This window comes from Salpingoeca rosetta (genome assembly GCF_000188695.1).
Source record: "Salpingoeca rosetta unplaced genomic scaffold supercont1.5, whole genome shotgun sequence".
In the NCBI taxonomy this organism is placed as follows: domain Eukaryota; class Choanoflagellata; order Craspedida; family Salpingoecidae; genus Salpingoeca; species Salpingoeca rosetta.
Genome location: NW_004754929.1, coordinates 1,945,684 through 1,968,643, shown reverse-complemented (window position 1 = coordinate 1,968,643; position 22,960 = coordinate 1,945,684). Strand labels below are relative to the sequence as shown.

The window sequence follows — 22,960 nt, the reverse complement described above, 5'->3', positions numbered from 1 at the left end:
TCCTGCCTGTGGTGTGCTAGTTTGGAGGAGATGCGCGTTGTGGTGCAGCGTGTGGTGGATGAGGGTGTCACTGTTGTGTTGATGACGGATGACCACGTGGAAATCAAGTTCCCATTGGCCCTACTCCCAGGCACAATCACCGTGGGTGACGTGTTGAATATTGACATCTCCCACACCAACACAGGCCTCCTCCAACAGGTGTGAATGTGTGTCTGCTTGTGTGTATGCTTGTGTGTGAATGTGTGCGTTGTGTGAATGTGTGTGTGTTGTGTGAATGTGTGTGTTGTGCGCGTGGTGTTGAGTCCGTGCCTGGTTGTTTCCTTGTGGTTTTGTGCCACGTGTGATGTACTGGGTACCATATCGCAAGCAACTCTCAGTCCTCACCCCCCCCCCCGTTGTGGTTGTTTCTTCACTTGTGTCCGTGCCTTGTTCGTTTTTTTTTTTTTCGTTTCCCTCCAATCGGTGGCACTCATGTAGGTGCATGCGCTGCAAGCATCTCTGTTGGAGGACAACTGAACACAGGGGCAAGAGTTATTTCTTGCATGACCCCCGTGCACATCTCTGTCTGAGCTCTTCATACGTCGAGCCTGTCACAGTTTCAATTCTTAGTTGAGCCATCCCATCTGTACATACCAGTCCCTTGTCTGCCTCGCTTGATTTTCATTTGTGTGTCTTGACTTCCATCCCTCAAATCCCTTTTGAGCGGCTCTCCCATCAACTCTGTGCTTCGAGTTTGTTATTTGTTCTTCGTCTACCTCTTCGTCTACCGCTTGCTCCCATTCCTTGTCCTCCTCCCTTTCCACCACCTCTTTCCTGTTGCTTTCTTTCTCTTTCTTCGTCTCTCGGCGATATTGACGATTTGCGACCAGGCGTCTCCGCGCCTCGGCAGCCTCGTTTCAGCTTCAGCGTTCGTATTCATTCAGTTCAGGCCAGGCGGGATTCCGGCACCTGGTCTTGCGCCATGGCTTGCACCAGGCTGGCTCAGCGACCGCGCGCCGTGCTGGCGACCCTTTGTGCGCTCATCTTGCTCGTGGCGGCGTCTGCGCCTCACAACGACATGGACACGTCACGTGCAGATGTGGCAGGCCCAACAGCGCAAGTTCAGCGCCACGCCAACCTGGCATCGATGTCCGCACCGCACACAGCAGCCGACAGTCACCCGGCAGTGTTGCCAGCTGAGCCTCTCAAACCCGCGCAGTCACCAGTGCTACGACAGCAACATGGCCAGCAAGAGCAGCGGCAGCATGAGCAACAACAAGAGCCAGAACAACAACAGCAGCGAAAGCAAAGGGAACAGCAGCAACAGGGACGCGGAGCGCAACAATGGAGGCGACGAAGAGGAAGAACGAGAAGACGACGACAGCAGCAGCAGCAGCAGCAGCAGCAGCAGCAGCAGCAGCAGCAGCAGCAGCAGCGCCGCTTGGTGTCCAATGATGCCTGGTCGCCGTCCTTCAACGCCACCGCATACCGGGAGCGAGCGCGGCACATGTTCACGTTTGCGTACGACAACTACATGCAACACGCCTTCCCGCATGATGAGCTGGACCCGATCCACTGCCGCGGGCGCTCAGCAGACGCCGACCGCACCAACATCAACATCAACGACGTGCTGGGGAACTACAGCCTGACGCTGGTCGACACGCTCGACACGCTTGCCGTCATGGGCAACAGCAGCGAGTTTTGGCGGGCAGCGCGTTTGGCCATGGATACCGTCTCCTTTGACCGTGACACCACCGTGCAGGTGTTTGAAGCAAACATCCGCATGCTTGGCGGGCTTCTCTCTGCGCACATGCTGGCCACAACGCCTGCGTTTGGGCTGCACGACCCCATGTACGATGGCGAGCTGCTGCACATGGCCCGCGACCTCGCCACCCGCCTGCTGCCGGCCTTTGACGTGACAGCGTCTGGCCTTCCCTTCCCCCGCGTCAACCTGCGCTCTGGTCTTCCGCGTGGGGCGTTTTGGCGAAATGACACCAACACTGCCGCCGCAGGCTCCCTCCTACTTGAATTCGGAGCGCTCAGGTGAGGTGACAGCGGTGGAGCAGGGGCTTGTCTTCAGGGTTGGCTGGTTGGTTGGTTGGTTGGTGGTGTGAGCGAAAGGCATGCTGCCGTATGGTGGGGAGTAGTGTGTGCATATTTGAGAGTGAGAGGAGTCGGGGGGAGGTTATCTGAGGTTATCTGTGTACACATGCACGTGTGCACTTTGGAGATGGTTCATATGAGTGTCATGGCTGTCTGTTTCCGGATTCTTCAGCCGGCTGACGGGCGACCCCACGTTTGAGAGCGCCGCGCGCCGCGCCCTCCACGCCCTCTGGAGCTATCGAAGGTGCGAGCCAGTGTGAGTGTGAGTGTGAGTGTGAGTGTGAGTGTGAGTGTGAGTGTGAGTGTGTGTGTGTGTGTGTGTGTGAGTGTGAGTGTGAGTGTGAGTGTGAGTGTGAGTGTGAGTGTGAGTGTGAGTGTGAGTGTGATTGTGGGGTGCTGGTTTGTGGCTATACCCTCTCACTCACACACACACACACACTCATACATGCACGCACCACATTTACATACTGCTGTCTTCTCCTCTGTTCTCAACAGCGAGCGCACCCTTCTGCTGGGAAACACAATCGACGTGCACACGGGCCGGTGGATCAACACCATGTCGGGATTTGGTGCTGGCGTTGACAGTTTCTTCGAATACCTCCTCAAGGTCGCACACGCACACGCACAGACACAGACACACACACACACAGACAGACAGACACAGATACACACACACACACACGCACACACACACACAGACAGACACACACACAGACACAGACAGACAGACAGACACACGCACACACACATGGGTTGCTGGACTCACGGTGCACATGTGTACACGTCGAGTATTGCATGTTGTGTGCATCTACACGCATTTTTCAACGTCGACTTCCATATGCACACACATACACACACTTACACAACTACAAAACAAACTCATGTCACACGCACACGACAACCGTGCAAATACAACAGGGGTCCATCCTGTTCAAGGACGAAGGGCTGGCGTCGCTGTTTGAGACGGCGTTTGGAGCAGCACAGCACCGCACGCGCCTGCCCAATCTCCCGCTGTACGGACAGGTGGACATGTATTCCGGTCGCCTTGTTGCGCCGTGGATCGACAGCTTGCAGGCATTCCTCCCAGCACTCAAGGTGTGTGTGAATGTGTGTGTGAATGTGTGTGTGAATGTGTGTGTGAATGTGTGTGTGAATGTGTGTGTGAATGTGTGTGAAAGCACGATTGTGTGGATGGGTGTGCTTGAGTGCATGTGTGTGTGTGTTTGTTTGTGGTGTGTGTGTGTGTGTGGTTTCCTATTTACCATCGTCCTTCCGTCCTGCAGTGAATGTAGTCTGTCATGCCAAACATGTCTGTCCCACCTGTACGTCTCGCTCCCTCTCCCATTAATCACGACACCACCACCACCATCACCACCATCACCACCATCATCACCATCATCACCATGGCCGCAGGTGCTGCGGGGCGACGTGCGCGGTGCAGTTGTTGACCACGAGGTCCTGCACGCCCTCTGGCGCCGCTTCCACGCCATGCCCGAGCGATACAACTTCCGCACCCGCCAGCCAGACGTTACCACATATCCGCTGCGGCCAGAGGCGGTGGAGTCCACGTACATGCTCTACCGTGCAACCGGCAACACCTACTACCAGCGGGTTGGCGCAGATATGCTCGCAGACATCGAAGTACGTTGCATGCGCCCACACGTGGACTGTTGCAGTGTGGGCGTGTATACTTGGAACCGAATGTTTTCTTACGTGCTTGTGTGAGTTCGCGTGCATGTGTGTGTGTGTGTGCACGTTGTGAACATGTGCCTGAATTTTGTGTTTTGCTCCATTGTCCACGAGCGATGTATTTGCAATTCACGTGTGTGTGTGTGTGTGTGTGTGTGTGTGTGTGTGTGGGCTTTGTGTGATGTATGTGTGTGTGTGTGCATGTATTTCTGTACAGCGATACGCGCGTGTGCGGTGCGGATATGCGACGATTCACGACGTGCGCGTGATGTCGCACGAGGACCGCATGGAGAGCTTCTTCCTCAGCGAAACACTCAAGTCAGACACAACATGTGCACGCATAGGCAGGCCGGCAGGCAGGCAGGCAGTCACACACACACACACACAGACATATACAGACAGACAGGCAGACAGACAGACACACACACACACACACAGATAAATACAGACACACAGATGCGTACAAGCACACCCATCAGTGCGCGTTTGCGTTCTGCTGACCTTGTGCGTGTGCGTGTGCTCTCGTGCGTTGCGCACAGGTACTTGTTCCTGTTGTTTGATGACGGCAACGTTCTACACTCCTCAGGTTGGTTTGCCTACACATGCGCACCTTTGTATTGCATTGTGTTATGTTGTGTCGTGTTGTGTTATGTTGTGTTGTGTCACGTTCTCGGTGCTGTGCGGCTGTTGCCTGTCTATCGCTTCCTTCGACGTCCAATTTTCACTGCCACGGACCTGCTGTGCTCCCCACCCTCACCACACACTCACGGCCTGCTAACTTGATGTCGACTGCCAGGAACCCCAGCATATGTGTTGACGACGGAAGGACACGTGTTTCCCATCACCGCGGCCATGCAACGCCTGCCCCGCGCCAGCACCAGCACACACATGCACAACACAGCAGCAGGAGCAGGAGCAGGAGCAGTAAAACACGACAGCACTTGCGTTGCCGATGACTGTGCGTGCGACGATGCTTCTGGCGGTGACTGTGCTGGTGGTCGTGGTGGCAGCGGCGGAGACGGTGATGGCGATGATGACGACGACTGGTGGGCGTGGGGTGTGCCGCAGCCGTCACTCTCTGGCGTCCGGCATGGGAGCAGCAGGGCGCACCCGTTGCATCTCATTGCCAGCGACGCAAACGTAACGAGCAGCAGTGGTGGTGGTGGCCGTGAGGACAATAGGGTGGTACATGCAGGCATGTGCGAAGCGCTGACGTGGCAAGAGCAAGTGGTGCATCCCTTGCACCCGCACACGCTCGCCCTCATCAAGCAGCTAGCAGGGCTCTGATACGCTTGTTTGTTGTGTGTGTGTATGCGTGTATGCGTGTATGCGTGCGTGCGTGCGCGCGCGTGTGTGTGTTTGTTGCATGTGCGCGTCCACGTGTATGCGTGTGCGTGTGTGTCATCATCCTGTACCCTTTGTACACGCTGTCCGGTTGAGTGTGGGATCGTGAATGCGTTTATGGTCCTCATGTCTAAAATGTAACAGAGCAAGAGCAAGCCAAGTAAAAGGCGGTGTGGCTGGTCGAGCTTCGTCTCATAACGAACGCCCCATGCGCAGGGGGAGAAAAGGAAAGAAAGAAGGGGGAGGGGAAGCAGTCAGGGGAAAGAGAAGATCGTAGAGGGGCGAGCAAGGGGAGGTGAAACAACAAGCACACACACACACACACACACACACACACACACACACACACACACACACACACACACACACACACACACACACACACACACACACAAGTAAACACCAAGGGCGGGGGGCAAACGCAGCAGAGAAGGCAAGCAAAACAAGGGGAAGAAAGGCAGACATGCGCTAGTGTAGTGGGGTGGCGCAGACGTACGACATGCCACCGTACGTGTTTTGTGCTTGGATCTCGAATCCCGCGGCCTCTAGTGCCGTGATGACGAGGCTGGTGGTGATGCGCAGCTTGGTGAAGCCACCAACGTGCTGCGTCCACGCCTGCGAATCGGCATCAAACTGGTGGAAGATGTCGTTGACGTGGATGTGCTCTGGCTCAAACTCCAGGAAGCACGTGTGGATGCGGGTTGGGCTGCTGCGCACGGGGATGACGCGCGCAGGACCGACCAGCTCCACCTCTTGGTCACGGTAGGAGAGGAGGAGCATGCCGTCCTGGCGCAGCTGTGGATAAGCAGAGGCCAGGAAGGCCTCCACTTCTTGGATGGAGCCGAGGTGGGAGAGCGTATCACCCATGCACGTGATGACGGCGGGCTGTGTCGCGCCGTCGGATCCCTCCGTCCAGATGGCTGGGTTCATGATGTCGCCGCGAGCAGCAGTCACGGACAGCCCCAAGTCTGAGGCGTGCTGCGCCATCTCGTCGAGGAGCTGCTGGCACAGGTCGACGCCACGCACGCGCATGCCAAGCTTGGCCAGCGCCAATGAATGCAGCCCACTACCGCAGCCGAGATCCAGCGCATCGGCGCCTGGGGCAGTGAGATGGAGAAGTGTGTGTGTGTGTTGTACGGTGATCAAGATGTGGGGGTGTGAGGTGCAAGGTGTAAGACGTTAACGCACATTTACAGCTTGGATTGGCAGGCAGATGGAGATGCAGACGTGCGGGAGGTCAATGGAGCAGACACGCTGTAGTTCACCCACATGCACAACAGCGAGAGACATACATATACACACACTGCACGCACGCAAAGAGAGAGAGACACGCACGCAGAGAAACACACACACTGTACACACACACACTGCACACACACACACACACGCACTGCACACACACACACACACACACACACACACACACACTGCACACACACACACACACAGCACACAGGTACACACTGAACGCGCACCGGCCAGGTCCGGGATGGCTGGGCACAGGTCTTTGAACCGCTGCACCTCTGTGTCCACCGCAGCACCAAAGTCGTCTCCAATCAAGCTCCACGTGTAAAAGGGCGCAAGCACCGTTGCATAATGTTCCTCCATCTTGAGGCAGAGTGGTGTTGTGTGTGTGTGTGATGTGAGAGAAGATAAGCAGAGAGGAAAGTGAAAGAGCAGTGTGGAAGGAGTGAGTCGCGGTTGTTGTTGTTGGCGAATTTCGTCGATTTGCCAATTGCACCCCTGCAAATTGTAAATGCGCGCGCGCGTGTGTGTGTGTGTGTGTGTGTGCAGTTTTTTCCTTGTGCTGCTGTTGTTGTGTTTGGATTTACACACCCGCCCCCCTCTCCTTTTCTTGTCACTCTCGTTTCCTGCTTCTTGATTGATGTGAAGCCCTCCAGCATCATGGCACAGGCCCATCCACACTCGCACTGGTCGTCCATGGACGAAGAGCTGAACATGCGCAGCCGCCACGCACGTGCGGCAAGGTTCTGCAGCTTCGTTTATTGGGACAGGGACAAGGGCAAGGACACGCACCCAGGCACCCTCCAGCACCCAGGTGTGATCAAACGAGCTGCACTGCGCGCTCCTGTGGGTGGACTGATGATGCACGGGATGCGTGTATGTGTACGCATGTAACAGACATGCACTCACATGCACAGAGGGATGGACACAGACAAACAGACATGCACACAGACAGACAGGCATGCACACAGACAGACAGACATGCACACAGACAGACAGACATGCACACAGACAGACAGACATGCACACAGACAGACAGACATGCACACAGACAGACAGACATGCACACAGACAGACAGACATGCACACACACGCACGCACGCACACATGCAGCTGCGCACACATGCACGCACGCACAGACAGACAGACAGACACACACACACACACACAAGCACACACACACACACACACGAGCACACATGACCGACCGCGCGTGCTGACTGAACACTATTTGCATTCCACTTGCATGTACAGTGCGCTCGAAAGACATGGCTTTGTACCTGGCAACACACAAACGCAGCAAATGCCGAGGTGTTAAGGTCATGCACGACCGAGCACAGTTTCGGCTGGACCTGTTGAACGGAAAAGTCATCCAACCATGTGGAAACCTCAACTGCTACATGTGCCTACGAGCTGCAAGTGCGTGTGTGTGTGCGTGCGCGTGCGCGTGTGATGTGCCTGCGTGTGTGTTGATGTCGAGCACATCTGGCATGCCATAGTGCACAGTGCCCCCTTCCTGCTCAGCGTCTGTGTGGTTTCCTCTACCCGTGTGACGCCTCCACGATTTATGTGGCTCTCGTCGCACTTGGCTGTCTCTCTCTCTCTCACATACACACGCACGCACACACACACACACACACACACACACACACACACACACACACACACACACACACACACACACACACACACACACACACACACACACACACACGCACACGCACGCACGCACACGCACACACACACTCACTCATGCCCACACACGCCTGCTTCCTGTCCCCTCCCTTCGACTACGCCATCTCTGTCGACAGGCATCAAGAAATGCAAGCTGTGTGGCGTGCTCATGTGGCAGCAAAGTGCCGGCAAGCACAACTGCGACAATCCTCAGCAGCCCAAGAAGAAGCGAGCCAAGCGCTCCCGCGTGGTAGCGGCCGGTGGCGCGGCCGCCGCGCGCATGCGCTCTCCACACCACCCGGCTGCGCACCACCAAGCTGGGGTTGACAACACTGGTAACGATGCCGTGCATGAGCATGAGGACGCAGAGGGCAGCGGGCAGTCCCACCCTGAAACAAGCCCGCGCGCATCATTCGAGGGAGCAGAGGACGAGGAGTGCACCCCAGCAGCCGAGATCCAGAAGGCCCGTGAAGGCATCAACAAGGCTGTCAAAGCGGTACGTACGCGCACGACGCTATCACGTCTACGTGTTTTGTGTTTTGTGTACGTATGTATGTGTGCATGTGAGCGTGCATGTGTTAGTGCCTTGCTCCTTTTGGCCATCGTTTGCCACCCCTCCCACTGCCCTCACTCCCCAACCATGCACCTGCACGCATGGTGGTGTCACAGATTCGCAGCTACTGCGAGCAAGTCCCCGAGATTCAGGCGTTTCTCGGCATCTGCATCAACAAGCGCGTGCAGACGTTTGCCTTCAACGTATGCCCCATCAACACGGCGGACCAGAAAAAGAGTCCAGATGTCTTCCACCTCCACGACGGCAAAGTCCTGCCTGGCCGTAAGTTGCGTGCTTGTGTGCGTGCTTGTGTGTGCGTGCGTGTGCATGTGCGTGTGCGTGTGCATGTGCGTGTGCATGTGCGTGCGTGTGCGTGCGCGTGTTGCAAGTTATGTGTGCATGTGCCCATGTGTTGTAATGATTTGGTGTAGTGGTGTTGTGGGCTGTGGACTGTGGACTGTGCAGCCAATACATTGGGAGTGCCCCGCCTGCCATCATCTGCCCAAATTTTTCGGTCTACTGACCGCCTTTGTTCTTGTGTGCCCGCTCTCGGCTGCTGTGCATTTGTTCCAGCACCAACCGACCCCAAGGCATACGACACGCTGTGCGAGACGGTGGCTGAGGCAGACGCCCTGAGGAAAGAGCTGGATGCGCAGAGGAAAGACCCAGACGCCGACTCCGACGATGATGACCTTGCTCAGCGTGCAGCAGCTGCGAGAGACGTGCGTGTGTGCGTGTGTGCGTGTGTGCGTGTGTGCGCCTGTGCGTGTCAGTGCCTGTGTGAATGCACAACATACATGCTGCTCTTTTTCTCCCTGTCTCTCTGTCTCTCTTTTTTTTTTTGTACCGTCTACCGTCCCACTCTCTTTCTCCCCCCCAAACACTCACTCCCTCTTCATCGTGCATCATCCATCGTACATGTCCTGTTCAACATTCAACACACCAGCTCGCCGTTCGGCACACCGTGACGCGCGCGCTTGTGCAGTACCACCGACTGTTCAAGACAGACCGGTCCATCCTCGACCGTACGCGCAAGGCCACGCAGCGCAACACCACGATACTGTGCGAGTGCCACCCAAGTTCCCTGGAGCGCATGCCCAAGCCCTCCCGCCGCTCCCGCCGCCAGCTGCACGGCGCGGCCTCACCGCCCACACCGGCCGCAGCAGCAGCGGAGTCGCCCGCGCCGCTGAGCATGGTCAACCCGCCAGACCAGGAGCTGCCGCCACTGCCCGCGGCGCCGGCACCGGCACCGGCACCCTCCTCCTCCTTGTCGTCGTCGTCGTCGTTGTCGGCCCAGACCGTGCTGCACATGACGGGGGCGCGGGCGATGATGCGAACGCCTTTCTCAGCAGACACAAGGACTGCCGACCTCGATGTTTACCATCCTCATCACCATCAGCAACAGCAGCAGCCACCACAACAACATTATACCCACCAGCAACAGCAACAGCTTGGTGGTGGTGGTGGTGGTGGCCGTTTCCAGGCGCCTCCGCCCCACATGCATCCAGTGCCCCAATTTACGCAGAGCGTGCCGCCTGTGCATCATCACCATCATCATCATCAGCAGCAGCAACAGCATCAGCATCATCCCTCGCAGCAGCAGCATCATCCCTCGCAGCAGCCGTGGCCCATGATGCACCCGCAACACCCGCAGACACAGCTGTACAGCCACCAGCAGCTGCCAGCCACAACACAGCCCAGGCAGTCTGCTCCCGTTGGTTCGTATCTGCAGCCATCAGCGGCGCCCACACCGCACATGCCACCGGCATTCACCACATACTCGACGCACGCGCCGCCGCCGCCTCTCACGGCTGCGTCGCCGTACAATCCCCCGCACTGCACGTTTCAACCCGTGCCCGAACAACAACCTCCTCTGCTCGAGTACCAGCACCAGCAGCACTTGCAGTACCCGCATCAGCAGTACCAACAGCCGGCACAACAACACCAACACCAGGCACAGCTTCACCAGCAGCAACAGCAACAACAATCACAGCAACAACAACGACAACAACGGCAGCAACAACAGCATCAGCAGCAGCAGCCACACCTTGTACAGTTGCCAACACAACAAGCACAGCATTACTTGCCCCAGTCGCAGGAGTACGTACAGGCGGGTGTGCCCGAGCCGCGGCAAAACCATTTCCAAATGCCGCCGCCGCAGCCGCAGCAGCCGCTGATTGCACCCCAGCAGCACCCACAGCAGCAGCAGCAGCAGCAGCAGCAGCAGCAGCAGCCCGTGTTGTCGTCGTCATCGGCGGCAACGTCGCTCGGCGCTGCGTCAGTGACCCAAGCTGGCGTGCTCACCACCGTCCCGACGGTTGGCGCCGACGCGTTCACTGGCAACGACGATGCGCATGCGCCCCTCACCAGCGCAGGCCAGCGCTCTGTGCTTGACAGCGCCAGCGAGTACGTAGCGCCCCCGCTGTCGTCGTCAACAGAGGCGTTTGACTCCCTGCACATCCCAGCACGGTCGACGGGCGAAGATGTCATGTGCGCACCGGCACACATTGCTGCTACCGCCGCGGCTGCTGATGTTGATGTTGATGTTGATGCTGATGCGCAGGGTGGCGACGCTGAGGCGCCTCTCTTGCAGCACAGCATCGGTGCACCCTTGCAAAACGAAACACAGCAACAGCAGCAACAACAGCAACAACAGCAGCAACAACAGCAACAGCAGCAGCGGCAACAGCAACAACAGCAAACTGGGGAGCAACCGCCCCATTTGCAATCGCCGCTGCCGCTGGTTGCGTCGCCTGCGCCGCTCGCTGCAAACGGCGACGATGGGCAGCGCCGGGACGGATTTGATGTGGGCGAGGATGGAGACGCAGCAACCTCCGCCCATGCTGGGACCACCACCACTACTACCACTACCACCAGCACCACCGCCGTTGGCTCCGGTGACGCAAAGGGCAACGACAGTGGTGGCAGCAGCGTCAACATCAGCGCCATGCACGGCATCGGCAGCGGGGTGGAAGCAACTGACATGCCGTGCGAGCATGAAGGCAACACCCTTGCTGGCGAGCACACACGCGCGAGCGGAGACAGCGCTGGTATGTTTGAAGGTGAAGATGATGACCTCTGATGGTTTAGTGGATTGGAGGGGTGGATTGTTCCGTAGCCTGATGAACAGGAGTGCCCTTTCTCGTTTGGGCACAGTGATGCCAGCAGTGCTGACCGTTTGTGTGAATGCTCGCTGCACTGCACACTGAGTATATATATGCTGTAAGTTTGAACGATATGTATTCTTGTTGTTTGGTTCTGCTTCTCTCAGGGGTTGAATGTGTGTGTGCGCGTGCGTGTGCGTGTGTACGTGTGCGCCCGTGCGTGTGCGTGTGTACGCGTGCGTGTGAGAATGTGAAAGCGAGTGCGTGAAAGAGAGGGAATGTACGATGCGACCAAGCAAGCGTGACGTGCTTTTGTATGTGCCTCAGGTTGTGCCCAGCGTGCGTTGGGGTTTCACCGCTCCATGCTGGGTTGTGTCTTGTTTCCTCTTTTGTGTGTTGTGTTGTGGAGTGGATGATTTGCGGTTTCTGATGGACCGATATGCGAGCTGATCGATGTGCGTTTATACGTTATATGCGTTGGCGGACGTTGTTGTGTTTGGTTTCAATAAACGCCCCCGGCCCTGGCAGCATTTAGCGGGAGTTGAGACGTGTCTTCGCAGGGAGCGGAGGGCATCATTGTGGGATAGTTAACACAGGACAGAAGTGAACCAGCCCAGACAGGAAGCGCGTGAGACGATCATCATCATGCAGTGTGACCAATGTGGGCGACTAAGCAAGCAGCCAAGAAACCGCCGAGCGAGCAAGCAGCCAAGCAAGCAAGCAATCGAGCAAGCCAGCGAGCAGCCTTTGTTGCTTTTACTGGCTGCCGGACTGGGTTGCTTGCTGTTGCTGTTGTTGCTGCTGCTGAGCGTTGGTCTTCGCATGCTCATCTGCGTCGTTCTTCTCCTCGTCTTCCTCTTCGTCTTCTTCGTCGTCACCCTCTTCTGCCATGAGCTGGCGCGCCCGCAACATGGCCTCGCGCATATTGTAGTGCTCCTTCCGCTTCTTCATGAAGTTGACGTGTTTCTCTGCCGGTGCCAGCAGCACGCAAGCAACACAGGAGGAGAGCAGCGCGTTGCGCAGCCAGTTTGCCGGTGAGGGGGAGGAGAAACAGGTTTGTGTGTCAAGGGAGGGGGGGGGGAAGAATCAGGTTCGTGCGTCAACGCATGCAACAGGCGAACGATTGATTTGGGTGAGGGTTAGGGGGGGGGGGGTTGTGTATGAGTTGTGTGGTCTGTGCTGGGCCGAGCACTTTGTGCAACAAAAGCGGGCGTGATCTCGTACGTACTCTCTGTCGTCTCTTCGACTGCGAATTCCTCTTCGGGTGCCTCGGCGGAGATGACGGGAATGTTGGAGACGATTGGCGACTCGCCCTCTACCATGTTGCGCACAAGGCGAGTGAGTGAGTAAGTGAGTGAGTGAGTGCGTGAGTGAGTGAGTGAGCGTGTGAGTGAGTGAGTGAGTGAGTGAGTGAGTGAGTAAGTGAGTGAGCGAGTGAGTGAGTGAGTGTGTGTGCGTGTGTAGTGTGAGTGAGTGAGTGAGTGAGTGAGTGTGTGTGTGTGTGAGTGCGAGTGTGTGTGTGTGTGTAGTGTGAGTGAGTGAGTGAGTGTGTAGTGTGAGTGATGAGTGAGTGAGTGCGTGTGCAGTGTGAAGCTGTGTACATGTTCGAGTTGGTGCGTGTTGAGTTGAATTCGCTTGGATGTCCTCTGATCACGCACCAAGGTTCAGGCTGGGCACGTCATCGTCGTCATCTTCTTCGTGATCCATTTCAAGGGGAGGCTCGTAAGGTGTGTTTGGTTCGTCAATCTTCATGTGGCCATAGTCCTTGTCTGCTGGGTGGTACGTCTCGCGGATGTTGTCCTCATCCCACTTGACACCAGGCTTACTGTGATAACCACGACAAATAGGCAAGAGAGAGCAAGAGTGCGAGCGCAGGCGCAGGCGTGAGCACATTTGAGGAAACAGAACCGGAGAAACACATGCTTGCGGGCGATTCACACTGCGTGTTACTACGCCTTTGTATGTACGCGCACGGGTGCGCTGCGTGGCTGTGTGCATGTATTAGGCATCCACAAGCACAAGCGCATCGACCTCATTGTTGGTCGTTGCGTTGGCGTTGTTGAATCGAATCACAACTCTTGGCGTTGTTGAATTGAACCACTCTTGGCTTCCTTCCTCCTTCGTCTTCCTTTCCTTCTGCTCCGCGTCTTCTGCTTTGCTTCTGTTTGCTTCTGCTTCCGTGGTTCGCGTTGCCGTCGTCTTCGTCGTTGGTGGTGTGTGTAGATAATTGGTTAATATTTTCATACAATCCTCCACAACCACACCTCCTCTGCCCTTGTTGTGCTGTTGTGCTGTGCAGAGATCCCAACAACACCACCTTGTTGTCGCACCCCCCACTCTTTCCTCTATCGTCCATTCCAGTGTTGCCTGTGGTTGGTTATCATTGGCCAAACCAAGCCAAGCACCGCTTTCCCTGCCCCCCTGCCTTCCTTTCTGGACAACCGGCAGGATGAGGTGCGCGCTGTGCCGCGCGAAATCGCGTGGCGTCACGAAAACGCTGTGCCAAGACTGCTACTTCATCAAGGAGGCATTCCAGCGCCATGGCTCACACACCATGCGGCGTGCAATCCGACAAAGCATCAAGGACATCACGGCGCCTCCTTCTTCAACATCTGGAACACCACACGCACGCCCTCACCCGGTATCGATGCCTGCTTCCTGATTGCTTCTTGCTTCCCTGTACACCGTCGTAGTGCTGCTGCTGTTCGCTGGTGTGCGTTTCAGTCCTGCCACTTCATGTCACAGCGTCATCACATCAGCACAAGTGCACCTTGTTACTGTTGTTTGTACATTTTGCGTGCAGCTATCCACAAGTGTACACACCTGGCAGCATGTCTTTGCTGTGTTTCCTGTACCCTCTGCTCCCTTCTCTCCGTTTCACTGGCTGTCCAGTGTCACACTTGTCCACTGCAACCACGACCTCAATCGTAGCCTGGACTGTGTTCCTCAATGCGTTGTCGCATACTCACGCTGCCAAATTCTTGTGATGCTGTGGTCCGTTCCACGTGTTGCTTATGCTTGCTTCTCTTTCCCTCCATTTGCTTTCTGCTCTTCTCTCTTTGCCCCCCCCCCCTGACTACTCTGCTCCTGCCACACAGCAGCCACGACAGGCGTTCATGGACCCGGCCGAGGACCACGCCGTTGTGCCAGCACAGCGGGCCACCGTGTCCTCTGCCGCTACAGCTGCCGTTGCACGCGATGACGCCCGCATCAACCCGGTGGGCGACAGGTCACGGCGAGCGCAGACGCTGTCCCCAGCAAGCAGCGGCCAGTACGTGCCGAGCGTTGGTGCCGGGTCAACACCCAAGCGAACAACGCCACAGTCTGGCATGTCGCCGTCCATCACCCCGACGCCTGGCTCGCGTGGCGAAAAGGCGTCCTTCCTCGATATGCCCACGCCCAACTTCACGCCCATCGGCTCTCCGGCCACCGCCAGGGCGGCAATCCGCAAGACGGACTCTGTTGTTGTGAAGCGCGGCACAAGCTCGCCCGTCACCGTGGAGCGGGAGGTTGTGGCCGAGCCGGAGGAATACATTGCCAAGCACACGTTCAGGGCAACACAGCCCATGCAGCTGTCGGTGAACAAAGGCGACGTTGTTGTGGTGACCAGCAAGCTCAAGAGCGGGTGGTGGCAGGCCACGCTGCAAGACGGCACGAGCGGCTGGCTGCCCGGCAGCTACCTCAAGCCCGCAGACGAGGTGCTGAAGGAGACGCTTGCCTCTGCACAGAACACGCAGTCGCCCCCACACCGAAAGGGCAAAGCCGAGACGAAGGGCGCAGCGCAGCAGCCAGAGAAGGAAGGTGGCAGCGTGGCGTCCTCGCCCTCGTCTCCCACGGGCAAACCCAAGCGCAGCGCGTCTGTGTCTGACTCGCACGACCTGTACGTGATCAAGCATCCGTTTGAGGCGCGCAGAGAGAAGCAGCTCTCGCTTCCGCGCCGCGGGTTTGTATTTGTCCGCGCGCGCAAGCAGAGCGGGTGGTGGCTCGGTGATCTCCTGGGCAATGACGGCAAGACTGTGCTTGCCTCGGGCTGGTTTCCGGCAGGGTATGTGACCAAGGCTGAGGACCCAGCCACCCGCACCGTCGTTCTTCGCAAGGAGCCAGGCCAGCGTCTTGGCATCGGCCTCACTGGCGGCAAGGTGTGTGTATGTGTGCGTGTGTGTGCGTGTGTGTGTGCGTGTGTGTGCGTGTGTGTGCGTGTGTGTGTGCGTGTGTGTGCGTGTGTGTGCGTGTGTGTGCGTGTGTGTGCGTGTGTGTGTGCGTGTGTGTGTGCGTGTGTGTGCGTGTGTGTGTGCGTGTGTGTGTGTGTGCGTGTGTGTGTGGTGTGATGTGGTGTGTGTGTGTGTGTGTTCTCTCCACGTTTGCTCTCTTTTCTCCACAATCTCGCTTTTACAAGCCCTCACCTGTGTACCAACGTTCCGCGCTTTGATCCCTTTACACACACGCTCCCTTGACCACCACCAACACAACCACCACCTCCCCTGCCGCCTGCTGCCTGCGACATTTTGTAGGACTCCGTGACGGGCCACTTCTCCATCTTCATTGGGCAGGTGCTCGGCAACTCCATTGCTGGCCGAAACGGACAGCTCAAGTGCGGCGACCTCATCCTCTCCGTCAACGGAGGTGCAGCCGTGGTGGTGGTGGTGGTGGTGTTTGTTATTGATGGTTGAGGGGTGGGCATGGTCGAGTGATTGATTGTTCACTGCGGTGTGTCAGCACCCCGGTTTGCCAAACGCCTCCTCCCAATGTCCAGATGTTCTCGTGACACGTTCGTTTTTTCCATCCAACTGCTTGCTTATGTGCCCGCTTGCATGCCTGCCCACTTGCCCTGTGCCGTCCCCACACTACCTGCATTTCAGCGTCGTTGGACGGGCGCAGCAAGCAGGAAGCGCTGAAGCTGCTTGACACGCTGGACGACGAAGTCACGTTTGTTGTCCGCCACGATGACGCCATGCGCGAGTATCTCGAGAACCAGCAGCAGTCGCGCCGCGCTAGCGAGCTCAAACTCAACGTGCCGCCAGCTGAAGAGCAACAGCAGGAGCAGGAGCAACAACAGGGCAAGGAGAGTGATGGTGTCGGCGCTGAGAAAGAGTCGGCCGTCAATGGTGCACCCGCCACGTCGCCGTCGCCAAAGGTCGAGGTGCGCATGCGAAACCTGCGCTCAGCGCGTGCCGTGTCTGAGGGTGGCCGCCCCAAGACGGTAGACTTCAGCATGCAGCCTGTGCAACCACGGCAGAAGCCCGTACAGGAGATGCAAGTTCTGCTCACCAAAGACAGGGGTGCTCCACTTGGGTTTGGTGTTGCTGGTGGCATGGACCCCAGCGGAAACTCAAAGCCAATCACCATCCGCCGAGTGAGTTTTGTTGTGTTGTGTTGTGTTGTGTTGTGTTGTGCGCGCTTGCGCCTGCGATTGTGGGGACGTCTTTGTGTGTCTGTGGGGATGTTGGGTTTCCTTGTTGACCGTGCATTTGCCGTTGAGGTCGCTGACGTCCCTTGTTCTCATTCACTCGCCCTTGCTCTCGTGCCATCATCCCGCAGCTTGCGCCCAACAGCGCAGCGCAGCGTGCAGGGCTGCTCGTGAAAGACGTAATCCAGTCCATAAACGGCGTCTCCTTTGCCAATTCAACACACGCCGACGCCGTGGCAGCACTCAAGGTACACCAGCGGGCGCCTGCTGTGCTCTGTGCGTGCACATGCTTGCTTGCGTGCGTGCGTGCGTGCGTGTGTTCATGCTTGTGTGCTTGTGCTTGTGTGCATGTGTTGGCGTTCATGCTTGAACTTGGTGAATGTGTGGGTGCGCTCGCCCGCTGCCGTTTCTGCCACCCCTCCCCTTCACTGCACACTGTGTTGATATTTGGTGTGAGTCATTTCTCCGCTTTCGCCTGCGCCGCGCCACACTTGTCGCTCACATCACAAATGACCACTCGCCAACGCAACAGGACCTTGCCCAGCAAGAGGAGCTTGAGTTTACGGTACAGCGGCGTGTGCGGTCGCGCACGCGGCATGAGACGTGGTCGTATGCGCCGTCGGCCTCCCGCCCGCGCGCAAGGAAGGGCAAGGAGGAGCAGCTCAGGCGCGACGAGGCCGAGTTTGAGCGAAGATGGAGCCAGCACGAGGTGAACAGAGAGCGCCAGTGGTGGCTTGGGTAGTGTGGTGCGTGGTTATGGGTTGTATGGTGGCTTGGGTTGTGCGGTGTTGTCTTACAACTGTGTTGCTTGCTTGGGATGTGCGGGGGTTGCCTGTCTGCATTTGCCTGTCTGCATGGGTGGTTGTGCACATGCTCACACGCCACCACCTTTTCCCTCCTCCATGGCGACCACGTCTCTGCCGGAGTCAGGACTCGCTGGTGTCGCGCGAATCACTGCTTGAAGCGCAGCGTGAGGCCGTTCGTCGGGAGAAGGCCCGCAGTATGTCGGGCTCCTCTCTCGGCTCAACAGCCACCGCAGCCACAGCCGCAAGCAATGCAACTAGCCCTGCTCAGGTGCATATGTGCATGTGTGCATGTGTGTATGTATGTGCGTACCTGTGTGTACGTGTGTATCTATGTGCGTGCATGTGCATGTGTGTATCTATGTGCGTACCTGTGTACACGCGTGTGCGTGTGTGTTCGTGTGTATCTCCGCCCTTCTCCCCCTTTGTCTTTCTCTCATTCTTTCTTTTGCACCCACTCCCTTACATCGCTTCCCCCCTGTCCCCCATCTCTGATCAGGAGGTGCAGCTGCGCACGAAACGTGGCCGCAGCGGCGTGGATGCCGCCTCCCTCAGTGGCGCTGTGCTCTCGGGTTCAACGGACGTGTTTTCCCAGGACGACGACAATAACGCAGAGGCAATCAGCGAAGAGCCAGAGCAGGCATCAGAAGCAAAAGCAAAGGATCAGAAGACTGATGGCCCGCAAGAAGCAGCCTTAGCACCACCAACATCATCATCGCCAGCAGCGGTTGAAGAAGGGGAAAGCAAGGAAAAGGAAGACGAGGAAGAGGCAGAGCAAGATGCTTCCGCGTATGGCTTTGCTGAGGATGGCAATGCCGACGAAGGAGACGGGAACGAAGCAGCAGCGAAAGAGGACGCGCCCAAGAGTGAAGAGGACGTGAGCACGGGAGAAGCAGAAAGCAAGAGAGAGGAGGACGCTGCTGCGCGGACGGCAATTGCTGTTGCCGCGTCAGAGGCAAGCGGTGAGGGTGAGGGTGGGGGTGTGAGTGAGGCGCTCAAGGCCGGGGACGTGTCCCTGCCCACGGATGCACCGCCGCCACTGCCAGAGAGCGACAGCCAAGATGTTGAGCAGGGCCAACCTGATGACAGCACAGGGCAGCTGGACTTGACGCTGCCATCGGACGCGCCGCCACCTCTGCCTCCAGTCAACGACGAGAGTGAGCAGGACAAGGAAGACGAGCCCGTGGGCAGTGCTGAGCAGACTGCTGATCAGCCGCATATGCGCGAGGAAGAGACTGTGGAGGTTCAAAATGAGGAAGAGGAGCGCGATTTGGAACTCCCCGCACCGCCGGCCATCCCTGCCGAGGCACCGCCACCACTGCCACAGGAGGAGGAAGAGGAGGAAGAGAAGGAAGAGGAGGAAGAGGCACAGGAAGAAAAGGCGCAGCAGCAGCAGCAGCAGCAAGAGCAAGAGCAGCAGCAAGAGCAAGAGGAGAAGCAAGAGCAGCAAGGGCAGCAAGAGGAGCTTGTTGCATCGCCGCCTGTCCCTGCCGAGGCGCCACCACCGCTGCCACAGGAGGAGGAAGAGGAGAAAGTGGCGGAGGAGCAAACAAGTGACTCGCAGCCAGCCGACGCGGAAGAAGCACAAGAGACTGACGTGCCAGAGCTGCCAGCTGAGGCGCCGCCTGCACTGCCGGAGAGCAACGACAATGAGCAGGAGCACAAGGAGGGAGAGGAGGAGGAGGAACAAGATGAGCAGCAGCAGCAGCAGCAGCATCAGCCACGGGAGGAAGAGGAGCAGCAGCTAGAGGAGGCAACTGATGAGACGCCTGCTGAGGAGCCAACACCACCGCTTCCAGATCACGCACCGCCGCCGCTCCCCGCAGATGAACCGCCCGTGTTGCCTGATGACGCTGCTGAAGACCCAGCTGAGCAACAGGCGGAGGAGACAGTGGAGGAGAGAACAGACGAGGAAGACCACTCTGCAGTACCTGTGCCGCCTTTGCCAGCGCAAGCACCGCCCCCGCTTCCCCAGGATGATGCCCCACAGGCTCAGCCAGAAGAAGAGGAAGAGGAAGAGAATGAGGAAGAGAATGAGGAAGAGAATGAGGAAGAGAATGAGGAAGAGAAGGAGGAAGAGCAGGCGGCAGTTGGTCACCAGCAGCAAGAAGAGGAGGAGACAGTTGCCCAGCAGTCACAGTCTGCTGCTGATGACGTGGCAGCGCAAGCGGCGGAAGCACCACCTGCAAGTGACGTGACGTCACCTGTGCCACCTGTACCGGCCGAAGCACCGCCACCACTGCCACCGAGCGTGGAGAAGGAGGAGGAGAAGGAGGAAGAGGAGGAGGAAGAGGAGGAGGAGGAGGAAGAAGAAAAGGAGGCACAGGCAACAGCGGCGCAGGGTGAGGACAAGGTGGGCATCGAAGCACGAGACCACGAGCAGAGCGACGGCGAAGCTGATGGCACACAGCAAGCGACCCAGGGGGCTGATGCGCAAGAGTTGCCAGCACCACCTCTGCCTGCAGAGGCGCCGCCACCACTGCCTCAAGCTGCCGATGAAGATGAGAAGGGTAGCGAAGCTGAGGACGATCGCGAAGAGAGTGAGGTGCCAGAGCTGCCAGCTGAGGCGCCACCTGCACTGCCGGAGAGCAACGACAATGAGCAGGAGCACAAGGAGGGAGAGGAGGAGGAGGAACAAGATGAGCAGCAGCAGCAGCAGCATCAGCCACGGGAGGAAGAGGAGCAGCAGCTAGAGGAGGCAACTGATGAGACGCCTGCTGAGGAGCCAACACCACCGCTTCCAGATCACGCACCGCCGCCGCTCCCCGCAGATGAACCGCCCGTGTTGCCTGATGACGCTGCTGAAGACCCAGCTGAGCAACAGGCGGAGGAGACAGCGGAGGAGACAGCGGAGGAGCAAGCAGACGAGGAAGACCACTCTGCAGTACCTGTGCCGCCTTTGCCAGCGCAAGCACCGCCCCCGCTTCCCCAGGATGATGCCTCACAGGCTCAGCCAGAAGAAGAGGAAGAGGAGGAGAAGAAGGAGGATCTGAAGCCGCAGCAAGAGGAGAAGAAGCAAAAGGAGACGCAGCAGGAGGCAAAGGAACATGAGGAGCAGCAGCATGATGACAGCTCTGCCCATGTGAACGGCGGCACTGTGACGTCGGCGAGTGCACCAGATGTACCCCAGCATGTTGAAGGTGGCGACAAGGCCTCGTTATCTGCTGGTGTTACGTCTTCGTCGCCACCACCTTCTTCGCCCATGTCCTCTGTGCCAGCGACGCCTGGTGCCGGTGACAGCGCCGTGGCGTCCCCTCGTTCGCGGCTGAGCAAAGAGGAGCGGGAAGCGCGGCGCAAGGCGCGCCAGGAGGAAGTGCGCAGGCGAGCAGCCGCCTTTGTCCAGTGAGTTTTGTGATTGCCTGTTGGAATGGCTGTGTGGGTGACTGTTGGAATGGCTGTGTGGGTGACTGTGGGTTGGTCATTGGACCAGCGACTGCCAGCCAATGGCGCACATGGGTTTGACACAACGCTCGCTCGCTCACACCCACACCCCCACAAACCACTTGCAGGAAAGTGACCGACGACAATTAGTGAATATCATCGACTACTTTTCCGTATTGTGCGTGTGTGACGTGTTTGGCTCTTTTCTTCTCTTCATCGTCGTGTGTGTCCTTCTTCTTCTTGCACCTCTGTCCGCGCCGCTCAATCCACCAACTGAACCAACTGCCGGACCAACCTTTGACGATGGAAGTGTTCCAAGTGTACATCAAGCAGCAACTGCCGCAGTACCTTGCGTCGCTGCCCATCCCTGCGACGCTGGATGGCTACTTGGAGTTGACGCAGGAGGAGTGGCTGCAGATTGCTCCTTTGTTCTCCCTCATCTTTAGCATGATTCTCTTGATCAGTATCCAGTTCTTTGTTGGCGCACCATCCAGCTCTGCACTCAATACAGCAGGCCATGAAGCAAAAGAAGTGCGCAAACTGCAGAAGAAGACTGCTTTCTGCCGCTGCTGGCAAAGCAAGAAGGTGGGGTACCGAGCACAAGTGTTTGTATTCGTGTAAATGCGTGTGTGGTTGTGGTTATGTTCGTATGTGTGCGTGTTGTTGTGGTTGTGTTCGTATGTGTGCGTGTGTGCGTGTGGTTGTGGTTGTGGTTGTGTGTGTGCGTGCGTGGTTGTGCGTGCGTGTGCAGTGTGTCATCCCCTTCTCCTTGTCTTTCGACCATCGTTTTGTGTGTGGCTGGTGCTCGAACTCACTCTGCTGCCTTTGTTTGGCATGCGTGGTTGCAGTTCCCTCTGTGCGATGGCTCCCACCACGAGCACAACAAGCGCACTGGCGACAACCTTGGTCCCATTGTTGTGGAGTAACCTCATCTGTGCACGTCGCGGGTCCACACCAACCCATGAGCTCTGTCTTCGTGTTTCAAGATGGCAACCTCCTGCTTTTGTGCACCCACCCACACATCATCATTTCACTTCAGCGTTCCCATGCTCAAGGTTGTGTCCCATCTTGTGTGTGTGTGTGTGTGTGTGTGTGTGTGTGTGTGTGTGTGTGTGTGTGTGTGTGTGTGTGTGTGTGTGTGTGTGTGTGTGTGTGTGTGTGTGTGTGTGTGTGTGTGTGTGTGTGGAAAGGCGGTGCAACACCTTTGTCAACCCACCTTCCACTCTGTGTCAAAGCGCTGGTCATGCTGCCTGACAATGTTGAGGGACGACGTCCACACGCCCATGGACACGTCCTGGTGTGGGATGGGATGGTGAGTGTGGTGACATGCAGATAGATAGCAACCAAAAGGCAATGACAGATGGATTTGTAGGCAGACAGATGGACACAGGCACACAGACACACAGACACACAGACACGCAGACACACAGACACACAGACACACAGACACACACAGACACACACACAGAGGCACACACACATACACACGCACATACAGACGCGCACACAGACGCACACACACACCTCGCTCTTGTATTTGGTGAGGAGGTGATGGTTGTTGACGATAAAGTCGACGACGGTGGAGGAGATGACATAGCCGCCGCCAAGCGCATACGGCAAGTAGCGATCGCACAGGAACCAGTCCTGCAACAACGGCCGTGGTGGTGACAGTGGCATG

General features: G+C 57.5%; 8 protein-coding genes across 8 annotated transcripts in view; 5 read left to right on the top strand and 3 right to left on the bottom strand.

Moving 5' to 3' along the window:
* Positions 1 to 30: 30 nt before the first annotated feature.
* PTSG_11882 (uncharacterized protein) lies at positions 31 to 516 on the top strand (the record flags this gene model as incomplete). The annotated part of the gene is made up of 2 exons (XM_004996939.1): positions 31 to 198; positions 478 to 516. 2 exons carry the CDS (start codon positions 31 to 33, stop codon positions 514 to 516), a joined length of 207 nt encoding a protein of 68 aa, XP_004996996.1.
* Positions 517 to 1,057: 541 nt separating this feature from the next.
* PTSG_02504 (mannosyl-oligosaccharide 1,2-alpha-mannosidase IB) lies at positions 1,058 to 5,058 on the top strand (the record flags this gene model as incomplete). The annotated part of the gene is made up of 8 exons (XM_004996938.1): positions 1,058 to 2,022; positions 2,255 to 2,326; positions 2,578 to 2,689; positions 3,001 to 3,177; positions 3,496 to 3,723; positions 3,989 to 4,089; positions 4,311 to 4,357; positions 4,568 to 5,058. The coding sequence occupies 8 exons, from the start codon at positions 1,058 to 1,060 to the stop codon at positions 5,056 to 5,058; spliced, it is 2,193 nt and encodes a 730-aa protein (XP_004996995.1).
* A 525-nt stretch (positions 5,059 to 5,583) lies between these two features.
* PTSG_02503 (SAM binding domain-containing protein) lies at positions 5,584 to 6,723 on the bottom strand (the record flags this gene model as incomplete). The annotated part of the gene is made up of 2 exons (XM_004996937.1): positions 5,584 to 6,212; positions 6,591 to 6,723. The coding sequence occupies 2 exons, from the start codon at positions 6,721 to 6,723 to the stop codon at positions 5,584 to 5,586; spliced, it is 762 nt and encodes a 253-aa protein (XP_004996994.1).
* A 189-nt stretch (positions 6,724 to 6,912) lies between these two features.
* Positions 6,913 to 12,217, top strand: PTSG_02502 (uncharacterized protein). The gene is made up of 6 exons (XM_004996936.1): positions 6,913 to 7,174; positions 7,615 to 7,779; positions 8,172 to 8,530; positions 8,704 to 8,869; positions 9,161 to 9,309; positions 9,534 to 12,217. The coding sequence occupies exons 1-6, from the start codon at positions 7,021 to 7,023 to the stop codon at positions 11,667 to 11,669; spliced, it is 3,129 nt and encodes a 1,042-aa protein (XP_004996993.1). The 5' UTR covers positions 6,913 to 7,020; the 3' UTR covers positions 11,670 to 12,217.
* PTSG_02501 (uncharacterized protein) lies at positions 12,133 to 13,911 on the bottom strand. Its single transcript, XM_004996935.1, has 4 exons — positions 13,723 to 13,911; positions 13,350 to 13,516; positions 12,920 to 13,006; positions 12,133 to 12,659 (listed from the first exon to the last, which is right to left on the bottom strand). Exons 1-4 carry the CDS (start codon positions 13,725 to 13,727, stop codon positions 12,448 to 12,450), a joined length of 471 nt encoding a protein of 156 aa, XP_004996992.1. The 5' UTR covers positions 13,728 to 13,911; the 3' UTR covers positions 12,133 to 12,447.
* A 33-nt stretch (positions 13,912 to 13,944) lies between these two features.
* On the top strand, positions 13,945 to 21,247 carry PTSG_02500 (uncharacterized protein; the record flags this gene model as incomplete). The annotated part of the gene is made up of 8 exons (XM_004996934.1): positions 13,945 to 14,332; positions 14,790 to 15,830; positions 16,203 to 16,314; positions 16,551 to 17,044; positions 17,230 to 17,346; positions 17,631 to 17,807; positions 18,029 to 18,172; positions 18,401 to 21,247. The coding sequence occupies exons 1-8, from the start codon at positions 14,141 to 14,143 to the stop codon at positions 21,245 to 21,247; spliced, it is 5,124 nt and encodes a 1,707-aa protein (XP_004996991.1). The 5' UTR covers positions 13,945 to 14,140.
* Positions 21,248 to 21,585: 338 nt separating this feature from the next.
* PTSG_02499 (uncharacterized protein) lies at positions 21,586 to 22,208 on the top strand (the record flags this gene model as incomplete). Its single annotated transcript, XM_004996933.1, has 2 exons — positions 21,586 to 21,867; positions 22,131 to 22,208. The coding sequence occupies 2 exons, from the start codon at positions 21,586 to 21,588 to the stop codon at positions 22,206 to 22,208; spliced, it is 360 nt and encodes a 119-aa protein (XP_004996990.1).
* A 281-nt stretch (positions 22,209 to 22,489) lies between these two features.
* Positions 22,490 to 22,960, bottom strand: part of PTSG_02498 (uncharacterized protein) — a gene marked incomplete at both ends in the record, with an annotated part of 2,159 nt that continues 1,688 nt past the window's right edge. The window contains 2 exons of the mRNA XM_004996932.1: positions 22,490 to 22,576; positions 22,807 to 22,926. Of these exons, the coding sequence (XP_004996989.1) occupies positions 22,490 to 22,576; positions 22,807 to 22,926 (207 nt within the window). The remainder of the gene's footprint in view (positions 22,577 to 22,806; positions 22,927 to 22,960) is intronic.